Source organism: Trachurus trachurus, assembly GCF_905171665.1.
Source record: "Trachurus trachurus genome assembly, chromosome: 22".
In the NCBI taxonomy this organism is placed as follows: Eukaryota; Metazoa; Chordata; class Actinopteri; order Carangiformes; family Carangidae; genus Trachurus; species Trachurus trachurus.
In genome coordinates, this window is record NC_139907.1 from 22,228,099 (window position 1) to 22,241,063 (window position 12,965).

Genomic DNA, 12,965 nt, shown 5'->3' on the forward strand with positions numbered 1-12,965 from the left:
GCACATTCATATGTGACCTGAATGTTTTTGAAATGAACAATAGATAAGGGTGGGTGGGTGGGTTCCCTGTAATGCAGAGAGTAGAACTGAGGGCTGAAGCGTAAATAGAACTTAAATAACCAGACAGCAGCCACTCTATTGCTTATCCAGGAGGTCAGGAACACACACAGGGTCAGGGATTTCTGCCTCGCATTTTTTTTCTTTGCACTGTTCACAACTGGTTGTATTGATCTGAGCCAAGAGCCCAATATTTCAAATGAAGGTGTGGAGCTCTGAGAGACTGTGATGCTGTTTTTGCAGTGTGAATCAGAACCTGCTTATTCAGGGGGGGAATGGGAATTGCATGGGGATTTGATACAGTCAACCAGCCTTTTAAACCAAGTCAAGTGCTTTTTCACATTTGAAAGAAACAGCATTATGCAAGTTTACTAGGCAACTTCCCCATTAAAAACAGCTGCATCATTTCTCCAGATCACAAATGCATGAAGATCAAAATCCACTGCACGTCTAGGCTTCATTTGTGGATAAATTCTCCCAAATTAGCAGCTTGAATAGACGTCTAATTGCATTTAACAGCCTGCTTCTCTCTACCTCATAGATCGACTTTTATAAAGCTGGACTTGAAAATGTTCTGAAAAGAGACAAACAGTTTGTGTGGAGCACTTCTCTGGGAGGAGCTCCAGGATTAAAAGCACACACTGACACAGCCAGGGCTTAAAACTTACTCTGACTCCTCCTAAATCTGTCAGCTCTGGAAATTTGGAGCCTTAAGACTTCCGAGAGACAGTTTGTGGAATATCTCAAGTTCAGGGGTCAGAATAAAGCTGATGAAGTGCTGAGGCACTTCCACGGTAATTACAGATAACAGAAATGTGTCCAAGCTTAACTTACCTGATGAATAGCATGATATTTAAAATCAACTGTGTGTTTTTCATCCTTGCATTTGCTTGAACAACAAAAGTTGCAGTGATCCTAAAATGCTGAACAAATGAGTAAAACTATGACTCAATGACTAATAATATGCACATTTTAGTCTTGCTGTTTGACATTATAAATATCGCAGAATTATACTGTAAATATCAAAGCATTATCATCAATTTAGCAAAGCACAGTCTGAAGCTGATAAATGTGTTGAAGGAGAGCTTAATGAAAGGTCTGTTTTTCTCTCATTCTTGTAATGCCATAACATTTTGCTTTTGAATGTTAAAAGTGAAAGTCGGATTTTTTGAATATACAGTATAAGGCTCAGGAAGTGAAGCAGGTCATCTATTAATCAGAAGGTCGATGGTTCGATTCCCAGCACCCGGAAAATGGACATCCATATATTTTGTTAACACAGAATCCCATAGGAGGATATGATGCTACATTAAAGGAGAAATTAAACATCTGCACATAAGGCTGGGATAAAAATAGTAGCTCTCCTAGTAACTCTCCTGGTGCAAATTGCACAGACATGGCACCATCATACCGCTGGTCTTGGACACTGTAAGAGTGTAAGTGTGGGAAATGTAGCTGGGCTCACATAGTCATGTCCCTTTTAGATGTTTTGTTGAAGCAGGTCCATATTCCTGGGGTCTTGGATCTGACACTGACTCAGAGAGTTTAAAATGCAACTATCCAGGTTGACTGGGACACTTCAGCAGCTTTCTTATTCACTCTTTCATTCACACTTTATTTTAGTTATAATGATTGATCCCCATTAGCTATGGTAATGCCAAAGCTATTCTTCCTGGGGTCCATGAAAGGTTCCATGTACTCATAATTGCTTCCAATCCTATATGCCCATGGTTCATATACAGTAGAAACCAAACTCACAAACTTTGTATTATTAGCATTATATTCTATAAAAGGTCCTGAATTAATTACTTCTTGTATGATGAGACCATTGAGAAAACTGTCTGTCTCACACCATTGTTGTACTGTTACCCTGCAACAGTGTCTCTTTGTAGATCAATTGAGGAGAAGTGAACAAAGATGTGTCTTTATTACTTAAATAAAGAGGGTGAGCACAGATTCTCATGATTCATTACAACCAGAGACAATGAGGCACTGCTCAATCTGACGTTCCTTTCATTTCAATCAAGTCATGAATAGAACACGATTGTCAAAAGCAGTTTATTATTTCTGAACCCATCTATTGGAATATGACAGGATTGGTCTCTATCACATGTTTGTTATCTGTCATTTCAACCCTGAAGCCCTAAAAACTGGTATCTGTGCCTGTTTTAAATCTGATAAGGACATCTAGTGGATTCAAGCTGAAATGCAGTGACCACTATAGGCAAAAGATGATACTCAGGTGCAGAGGTCCCCGGCCAGGTGACAATAGGCACACTAAAAAAAATGGGTTAAAAAAACAAAACAAAAAAAACAATATAGTTTGAATCCATTTCTATACAGTTGCATATGCATATGAACACGATGAAGATGAATCTGACGGGTCATCATGGAAAGAAGAAAAAACAGAGGAAAATCACTCATTGGTGGAGCTGTTAGCACATAGACTCTAAGAATCTAAATTATGACCCTGACTTCACATCTTATTTTATAATCCAATATGTACAATATTCATCTTTAAAGCAGCCTAGATAAATTTAGTGGAGTATAAAGTACATCATCCATCTATTAGCTATGTCTCTCATCTTTATTATTGGGTCACAGGGTGAGCGCTGGAGCCAGTCTCAGCTGACAGTAGGCGTGGGCAAGGTTGTCAGTTTATCACAGGACTGAGAGCACCACTTTCCACTCTGAACTGTAGTGGAGTCAAGAGTATAAAGCAGCAAAAAATGGAAGTAGTCAAGTATCTGATAACTGCACTTGAGCAAATGTATTTAGGTGTCTATCTAAACACAGTCTTAACTCATCCCACCCTCATCTCCTGTAGGACCCCAGCGCCATGCCGCGGCCCACCTCTCAGGACCTGGCCGGGTTCTGGGACCTGCTACAGCTCTCCATCGACGACGTCACCATGAAGTTTGACCAGCTGCAGCAAATCAAGAACAACAACTGGAGGCCTGTTGACAGCCCAGAGAAGAAGGTGAGAAGTCTCCCTGGCAGTGTTAGCCCTGACCTCAGGCAGCCTCAATGTGTTACTGCTGCGTCAGGTGCAACTGATTTAATGCTTCTCGGCCAATAGGAATTTTGTTGTGTGCTTTTTTTTCTTATTTATATTACTTTGTGGAAGGATGTAACAGTTTTTTAGTTAAGATGAAGGTCCAAAGAAAATATAAATTGTGCTGGGGGTGACTCTGCTACATACAGTAGCCTATATTTCAGCCACCTTCCCTGCAGCAGTAATTTTCTAAAGGACTGTACAACAATTTCATAATTATTCTTGCCTCTTTTTGAAGCCACTAGCTCCTGTACCAAAGAAGCCAATTCGACAGAGGAGTTTGGTGACGAGGGAGAAATCCTTGGACCTCCCCGACAGACACCGGCAGGAGGCTCGGCGGCGGCTCATGGCAGCCAAGCGGGCGGCCTCCTTCCGGCAGAACTCAGCCTCGGAGCGAGCGGACAGCATCGAGATCTATATTCCCGAGGCGCAGACTAGACTTTGAGGAGATAGGGTCAGGGGCCAACACGTCTCCCTGCTCCCACTTTCAAACAACTTTAAAACTAGCCTTTTTTCTAGACTGCTACTCTCTTTACTCTTCCTTTATCCATCTGTTGTCTGATCTCGATAGCCATCCTCAGTGCCCATCACCATCGGTCTGTAGGATGTGCCAAGCCTCTTCTCCCATTGCCAGAATAAGTGTTAGCAGAAAATGTATGTCTGACATGGGTTGGTTGGGTTTCTCCTTGGTTTGCTGGTGATTACGATACCCAGCCTACGAGCTCTCTCATCCAATGCCCTGGATGGGTACATCTGTAGTTTTTCAGCATTTGCAAAGTGCCATTTAAAAAGTGCAGCTTTGAGAACCTACCAGCAACCAGGCCTTTGAGCTAAAAGAGTAAATGAGAGAAATTATATTTATTTCAAGTTGTTCAAAAATGGTCAAAGTTAGTAAACCTTCAGTATTTTAAAATAATTTAAAGTTACATTGTGACTCTTTTTTTCCTCTGTTCGTTTTGGAGTAAATGTTAATTACAAGCTGAATATCACAAAATTGTTCTTAGTTTAAAACTTTGAAAAGTGCCAATGCTTGAAATACCTCAACTATGTGCATGTGGCACTGATTACCCATTCAACAAGGTTATTCAGGCAGCCCTTATAAGCTCTGGACTGGTCAGTGTTGAAAAATGCAGCTTTCTACCCAATCTGGTTGTAGTCAAACATTTTTCATGGTCTGGATTGGTGGAAGATTGACATCTGTCAGCTCATTAACATGCACATTTCAAACGACGTTCCTACGTATATATCTCATGTTCCTGTTGCCAACTTTCAAATATTGACATTTACTTGAAGCGGAAAAACATGCAAGTCTTGTGCCAACATTTTCATCATGTCAATGCAGTAGAAAAAAAACTACGAAGGTTTGTGTAACTCCTTAGATCAAAATGTGTAGACAAATGCACTTATGCACTTATTACAATTGTCTCTATTTCCAAGGGAAATGTACATACCCAAGTTCACAATAGTACTGTTGTATTTTTGAATTGTGAGCGGGAAGAATATTCATTGTGTCTTTTTTTCCTACATATCCACTGCTTGCCTGCCCTCTCTATTGCTTTTGACAAATCTGGATTTGTTGCATACAGTGGCTCGTACACACACACACACACACACACACACACACACACACACATGCAGACAAAACCAAACTGCTGTGTTTTCATCTAATATACTTCTCTCAGGCCCTTAGAAGTGGTGCCTCCAGCCACAGTTAATGAGGAATGATGGAAAAACCCTTCAAAACATAAACAAAATGTCTGCATACGAGTTCCTTTAATCAAAGAAATAGCTTTGTAATTTTCATATTTCTTGAAAAGTTGTGTGTTGCTGAAAGTCTACCTAAGCAGTATCAGTACTGCACTGACTCCCTCTAGGAAACCCAGAGAAGTAATGAAAAGAAATTGGGGCAAAGGCATTCCAGAGGGAGGCAAGAAGCAAGTCCCAAATAACTAAAACTCTGCAAGACTCCCGTTGAAAGAAAATACATGAGGAATGGAATATTAATTGTCTGTGGGTCTGCAGACCTGTGGGTGATATTTTGCAGCAGCATGACGTAGTTATAGATGATATTACCGGTAATTTCCTTTGATTACCATCAGGATGCTGAGATGCACTCCAGAGGCTGATTGCACCAGTTCTTTGTAAACTCAAACTAGTTGTATTGCAACAGTGTGTCGTTTATAACTGGAGAGTTCTGCATAAATTAAATTGGGTTGCACCACACAAACAAATTCACACATAGGGTTTAGTGTTACAAAACATAATTACAGCAAGAGGTGGCCAGGCGTAACTGCAATGAAGCTAACTGACCCAGCTAACATTAGAGCTAGCATTGACAAACTAGAATCTCCTCCCAGAAGTTATGAGAGGGCCACGGGCGGGCTGCTGCCGGCCGGGGGTGCCATCTCTGTCAACATGGGAATCAAACCCACAACCTTAAGGTCAACACAGAGCTAATAAGACAGACAGACGGACAGACACATGCCCATCTTTCTATGTGCCTGGGTGTGTGAGAAAGCTCATATGCGTTAGCACCGTGGCACTAACTAGCATGACTCATTCACAGTCAAGGAGCGCACCTGAAATGTGGTCAACATGTCTGACATGATAAACTGTGTTAGATGACCATAATCCAAGTCATTCTAAATAATTGTACTAAGTCTGACAGTATAGCCTGTAATGGTACAATGACTTGCTTTTCCATAGTTTCTTAAACAGACTGTGCTGCCCATGTTTCCAGTAACTGATTTAAACATTACTGAAGTCTGAGTTTTTGTGGTGCAACCCTGTTTTGTTTATCACTTCTTTGAGACAAATTTAGATATCCTTTGGAGACATCTTACACACAAACTTGGTGATGGATTTATGAATGACTGGTGCAACTGGTGCATATCCTGGTATAAGTGGAAAACCAACATTAAAGTTTTACATCCAGGTTGTTATGAATATATTTCTCATAAATCAAGCTTATCTTGAGCAAAAGCTAAAATTCTGCTGACCTGTCCATTATGTTCAAATCACTGACCTAAGGACCGAAGTTTATTGTTCAAACTTTGGGTAATCAATCAACCAAATGGTGCTGCTTTTTATTTAATCAATACAGTAGGCCTACTAGATAAACAATCAGTGCAACACAACGTGCTATCAGCTAATCAGAACATCACTTGAAAGTCTATTTTTATGACTTTTTTGTCGTTGTTGTTGTTGTTGTTGATTATATGTGCCAGTGTGCCTGGCTTCTTTAAAGGTAGGACCAGGGGGATTTATCATAGAGAATTAACATTTCAGTGAATTTTAATATTTTGTGCGTGCATGTGTGTTCTGTTGATATGTGTGTGTTTATCTGGTGTTTGTGGCGCAGTGCTGACAGATAAAGAGAGGGTGAATCTGGGGTCAGTGCGCGGCTGAGTTGGCTTGATTTCCCTTTTACTACCCAACTGTGGCCTGACCTGCATCTCCGTCTCACGCTACACATTGTCCCTGTGTCATCAGCATTCTGCTGAAATATATTTCACACGCCATAATAACATAGGATTTACTTTTCCCTCAGATCATTACTACATGCAGCTTTGGTAAACTTAAAAACATAAAGTCCCTGAAGACAAAAAACAGCTCTGAATCCTTCATGGCTCCAAGTGTGGATGTGTTTACTCCAATTTCAAACCAACCTTACACTGTATCTGAATGCATTATTAATCTTTTAGTTGTTTTAAATTCTCCTGGCACAGACAATTTCAGAGTTAAAGGTATTTTCAGTTCAACAACCAAAGTCAGCTGTAGGGTGACAGTGTCTCAGACATGTGGTGCCATACTTAAGTGACAGATTGGGCCTTTTAATAGCCCACAGCTGAGTGTAAGATTACACATTTCCTTTAAAACACACTCATCTATAATTCTGCTGGGTTTTTTTTTTTTTTTTTTTATTGCAGAGGCAGGGACCTTAAACAGTGTGACAGCGGGTTTCTGGAAAGTGTCTGGGCGTGTGATGCCAGGCAGTTGGCAGAGCAGAGACGTTCCCCTGCTGTTGCCACAGTGGCAGGCAGACGGGGGAGAGACAGACTCGGCCTGACATATGCTGGCTTAGAGAAGACGAGAGCTCTGCACTGAGCCCCAAACTGCTGGTGTTGTATACTGTTATGTAGCTGGAAGGCTGTTCTGTGTGGATCGCTGGGCGCTGTGCTGGGTATTTTTCAGCCTGCTTTTGACTAAGCAAAGCAGCTTATGTAAGATTTCGGGTCCTCGGTGAGATCAAGCAAACAGCCTCCAAGGCCCTTCAAAGCTTGTGTTGATAAATGTATTGCTGAATATTGGCCTACACTGTAGAACCTAAGCATCAGCACTATATAAATTGTGGTTCTATCAATCTCTGCTGCGACTGAAACAACGGAGGTGTTTCCTCTCATATGCAAATTGTTCAGGGCTGTGAAAAAGGAAATGAACTGTATCCACCACCTTGGTTCAGTTTGAAGCATATCTCTTCCTCCTCCAAGAGGCATTCACATAATTGTAATGAGACCGTTCTTCTCGTTAGACCATGAATGAGCCATTTCAAAAAGCAAAGTGAGATCAGTGCCAAAAGTCACCAGGGAGCAGAAAATGTTGAAAAGGATTTGTGCAATAGAGACACAGTCTTCAGTAAATTTACAGATACAGTTAGAAGTAAGAATTAGGCTGAGAGAAATCACACATTTAGTTTTGGAATCATTTCCTTTCTGGAGGAAAAAAAAATTACCTTGGTACTCCCGAAACTCTCTCAAAGCCATTTCTAAGCTATGAACAAAATCTTTCTGCTGTAATAGTCGGGTCAGGTTTGTTTCAATGAAAACTTCCCACCTTGGAGAAATCTTCTTTCTTTCTTTTTTATCCAAATAGGTATGAACACAGTTTTAGATGGACAGGTGGAATGACCTTGTGACAAAGTGATCTTGTTCTTCCTATGTGAGGATTATTATTAGTGCTTTTTGTGTTGGATCCCTTTGATTGACGTATGTTTGTGCTGTGTGCATGTGACACTAGCAGCAATGGAGAATTCATCACTCTGCAGGAAGTAACTGTTGCTATTTTTCCCTTTTTTTTCCAAATGAAAAGATGATGGTAATTTCGCAGGTCACCCACCACAAACTCCTGAAAAGCCAGAAGGCAGAAAATTGCATCACTGTCACATTTAATGTCATGAGGGCAGCAATTAACTACAAGTGCCATCTTTTTTGACTTATCCAGCATACTGTAAAGTCATTACTCCATAAAGCCACAAATCTTCCCATCAGTTTTGTGTAAGCAAGCCATTCCTGCCACCTCCCTTTTTCCCATTTCTAGTCACATGTTTCTATCATTTCAGCCCGCATCTTGACATCCTGTGGCCTCTCTTCTGGTATACGACTGTCTATTCGCTTTTGACTCTCGACCCCATGATGTGAAATATTTCAAGGGGATTTTTTCGTAACCATGCCATGGGAAGAGCGTCAGACTCACTGAGATATAGCCTGATACAACACTTCCTTGAACTTGGAATGTGAAACAACTCTATAATTACTAGATAAAAATGAAAAAGGTAGTTTAGCTAAAACTATTTTCATCTCTTGTATATCATATCTATAGTGAAGATGAATATAATTCCAAATATTCATTATTTGTAAAGAAATATATATAGATATATAAATATATAATATATGCTACATTGAAACATGACTATTTTCTGCTGTTGCTCATGTTTTGTTTTCATTTTTACTTTGTTACAGTTATTTTATAAGCTGATATGATGGCATGCGAAATACTGATCTGAATGTAGGCTTATTTATTTTATCAAAAACTGATGACACTGTCTCACAGATGTTAACGTATTTATTATTTCAGTTGATCACATATGCATTTCTCAATGTGTGTTATTTCAGTAGTTACTGTATCACTGAGTTATTTTTGTATTATTTTAGTAGTTTGCGACAACATATGCATTTTTCCTCTGTTCTTTCCTAGCTGAGCTATTGAAAGATTTTGCCTCTTTGAGTAGTTTGATCATTGCTGAGGTCATCCGGTGTAAATAATTCTGCAATTAAATTTTTGGAGAAAAAGTTTGGAAACATTTGTCTGTGTGGTTGCTTTGAAAAATGTGTGCTGATTACTCTCTGCTGCTGTGAAGTTATGGTTAGATATGAATATCAGTAAAACGTTATGGGTTGATGTAAAAATCCCTTTAAGCTTTTACTTCATAGTCAGACACCAGACTACATAATATCCACTATAAGCAGGAAGGCATAAAACAACATCATGTATTCCCAGCGGAAGGTTTTAGGCTCACAGGGGAAAGCCTCAATGAATTTATCAAACTGTTTTTGACATTTCATGCATTTTATATCTATATAGTCTGCTAACCAAAATAGCAATGAGATAAAGATGAAGGGTAGTTCTGAATCATCTGTCAAAGAGTTTGAAATTACTTGTCACTGTTCTTGCCTAAGTGAGTCTGGAAGGTCACCAGCAACTTGGCATTTATATCATAGATAAAATATGGTATTCCTCAATATATGCTGCAATACTTATTCATAACCACCAAGTGTGAATCAGCCCCACCACTCATCATAATATTTAGACAGATTGTTCAAGAGCACCTTTTTGGTTCACAACACAATAGAATGATTCATATCTAATATAGTGTGTGTCTGAATGTCAGAGTGGCAATGTTGACTTGTTGTAGGCTACTGGAAAGCTGGTTTTGAGCACGACTGCATTTAGTAGTGTTACACATTTTATGTATGCTCTGCTGTAACTGTAATCTTATTCAGGCCCAGCAGCAAATAACAGCAGGTTTCATGCAGTGTATCTATGATGATTCCACTGGCAGCAGTGCTATATTTAGGTTTAGTCTCTGAAATGTAGACACTTAATACTCATATTTCTGCAGGGTTATAGTATGAATATGATGAACATTGCTGCAATATATCAGGGCTGTACTTTTATAGGCTACTTCAAGTTCCAGATCATCCTGAGAGACCCTGCACACAGGTGTTTTCAGTTATTCTGGTAGATTAAAGAGATAGGCTATGTTAGGAATAATAAAACATCATGCACTAATAAAAATGATAAAGATGTAAGTTTAAGGAAAAGGAGAAGCTCTTCCATTACTGATATTCACACGTTCCCAAAAGATTTAATTCATGCAATATTTTTGAAGTGTGAGCTCTTTGTCAGGCAAAACAAATGGTGTGATATGTCCTCTGCGATGCAACTAGGCAGAGATTCAGGAGGATGTCAAAGCAGGTTGATTAAATGTGCTACTTAATGGGTTTTCTTTTAGTTTTACATTACATTGGTTTCATATGAAACATCAAGCATTCAGCAGCCATTCATTTACTATGGTGTTAAGTCATTTCCATTTAATGTTGCACTGTGGAAATGATCTTGAACCCAGGGCCCTGTCTTTCACATTCTCATATCCTATGGTATATGAGGCGAAGTCGCCCCCTGTTGGACAAATAAAGAAATGCAGATGCTGCAGCTGGATTTCTGGATTTTTGATGGTTTGCACTGCTGTGATACTTATGTTAGGATGTAGTAGCCTATATAAAAGACACCTGATTACGCCCTGTCTTTAATTTTAACACTTTTTTTCATCATTTCTGATTGCAGTTAGCCTACGTGGTTTCTCTAAGGCTTTGACAAAGTTCCAGTAAATATTTCATGACAATAAAGGTTTGAAACATAATGGGACTTGAGTTTTAGCATTCTTCACAAGTTGGCTAATTAGCAGATATTGTCCCATTATAATGACAAGGTCCACCTCACCCGTCAGCTACAGTTTGTGAGTCTTTTTTATGGGTTTCCTTGAATGGTGTGAGGAAGGTTTTTTTTTTATTGCTTGTGATCAGTTTCCTGTTGTCTTAATTTTTCTGAACCTAAACAACACATGATGTGACTCAAACAGCCTCATAGTAGCCTACTAAAATAAAAGCAAAACAGCTGCATAAACTAGGCTACGTATCAACATGTGAAGTAACTTTAGTCCTGACTTTGCCTTTGTGTATTCATTTGTGTGTTAATTAAATAGTGTATGTTGCGAAACGTTGTGGACAGAATAAAACCGTAAACCAGCCTGTTGGTATTTAGCTCATAATTTAAGAGATAACCAATAGCCCCGTGCCTCTCAGCCGCGTTAACCAATGAGATACCCGGAAGTTCAGAGGAGGCGTAACTTCCTGTTTTTTTTTTTTTTTTAGCTCATGTGACCAAATTGAAGTCGTATGATGTGAATTGTACTGTTGGCTGTGTGTTGTTGTCTCTTCTCGTGGCTACACCGTACACTGTGTTCACCGAAAACTCTTCTGTCGGTGAGTATAACGAGGAAGTAACGTAGCTTTTACCGCTGTTTCCTAGTATCACTACACTGTCTCAGCGGCCACAGACACGTTTGGGTTCGGGTTTGTTTTGTTTTTTTGTGCTAATGTTGCTACACAGTGAAGTTGTGTGTTGAGTCTCGACTCTGACTCATCTGTTTTAGGAAGAACTTGGAGATAGAAGTTCGGCTTAAATGGCTAAAACGAGGCTAATTATTCGGTATCATCATTTCTTTTTATGTTTTTGAGCGGACGCCGTTGTTCACTAAAGCTACCAACTCTGAAAAGTCGTTTTTTTTAAGTCAAACAGTAAGTAGCTTGTTGCTTAAATGAGCTAGGGAACAATTTGCAGTTGTTTACAGTGACAGTAATCTATTACTACACATTGCTGGTGCTTAGTGGATGATTTGCTGTTTGTCTTTTCGGGTGATTTGCAGGTGATCTACACACACACACCATGCACGTGCCAGGCCCTGCCCACAGCCTCACCTGCAGCAGCTAACCCTGACCCCCCTCTCAGCTCCACCTCCACCTCTCTCTCCATCATGGATCCTGACCAGCAGACCAGCTCTCCTCCCCATCCCAGTGCAGAGTACTTCCAGTGGGACTATCGCCTCCAGCTCGTCGGCCTGGGGTTTGCCTTCTACGCAGCAACATTCCTCCTCTGTCACCTCCTCTCCCTGGCTCTGTCACACACTTACAACTCCCTGCTGGCTAAGGAGAAAGTCTTCTGGGACCTTGCAGCCACCCGGGCGGTGTTTGGGATACAAAGTACTGTAGCCGGTCTCCGGGCCCTGACCGAGGACTCTTCGTTGGCCGGAGACAAAGTGGGAGGCCAAGAGGACTGGTCGTGGTTTAATGTCCTCACTGCCACGGGTTTCTTTGTGTTTGAGAATGTAGCACTTCATGCCTCCAGTGTGGTATTTTGCACATTCGACCTCCCACTGGCGACGCACCATTTCTTTGCCCTGTCGGGATACGCAGGGGCAATAGTGTGGGATTCCTTGGGTCACTTCCTGCCGATGGTGACGCTGCTGCTGGAGATGAGCACACCGTTTACCTGTATATCCTGGATGTTACTGAAGGTAGGCAGTAAACCCACCTGTTGTCACTTTGCAACACAACACAGAGGAAATATACAGGGCCAGACATTTTGCCCCTGAAATTTGAGACGGCACAAGTACATTTTTCATCCACTTGCGCATGTGCAACCAGCACATTTTACTTCTTCTTTATTTTTACACTGGTGAAATGTGTAAGGAGTGACTCAAAAATCAGGAATCTGTCATTTCAGGTGGCAGGTCAATGTATGTGAGGAATAGGATCATGAATGAAAAGGAAATGTGAATATTTGCTTTGCAAGTCAATTTACGGCCCTTAATCTTCTGCTTACCCTACCTACCTTTCTCCTAAAATTTTAAATAAGGGGCCACTGTGCTCATAGTAAAAAAAAAAAGTAAATCTTGATCCCTCATATAAATACCAAATATTTCTTCACGTTTAGTGTTTTACCAGTATTTTAGAGC

General features: G+C 40.4%; 2 protein-coding genes across 4 annotated transcripts in view; both read left to right on the top strand.

Moving 5' to 3' along the window:
• Positions 1-3,557, top strand: part of dlgap2a (discs, large homolog-associated protein 2a) — a gene marked incomplete at its 3' end in the record, with an annotated part of 178,530 nt that extends 174,973 nt beyond the window's left edge. The window contains exons 11-12 of the mRNA XM_083997835.1: positions 2,885-3,056; positions 3,358-3,557. Of these exons, the coding sequence (XP_083853961.1) occupies positions 2,885-3,056; positions 3,358-3,557 (372 nt within the window). The remainder of the gene's footprint in view (positions 1-2,884; positions 3,057-3,357) is intronic.
• cln8 (CLN8 transmembrane ER and ERGIC protein) overlaps positions 1-12,965 on the top strand; it is a 191,750-nt gene that overhangs the window by 176,513 nt on the left and 2,272 nt on the right. The window contains exons 1-2 of one of the 3 annotated variants that reach the window (XM_083999041.1): positions 11,372-11,433; positions 11,877-12,524. In XM_083999041.1, the coding sequence (XP_083855167.1) occupies positions 11,985-12,524 (540 nt within the window). In that variant the 5' untranslated portion in view covers positions 11,372-11,433; positions 11,877-11,984. Of the gene's footprint in view, positions 1-11,371; positions 11,434-11,461; positions 11,749-11,876; positions 12,525-12,965 lie in introns of those variants that run through there. The other 2 variants (XM_083999042.1, XM_083999043.1) reach the window with 2 other exon arrangements.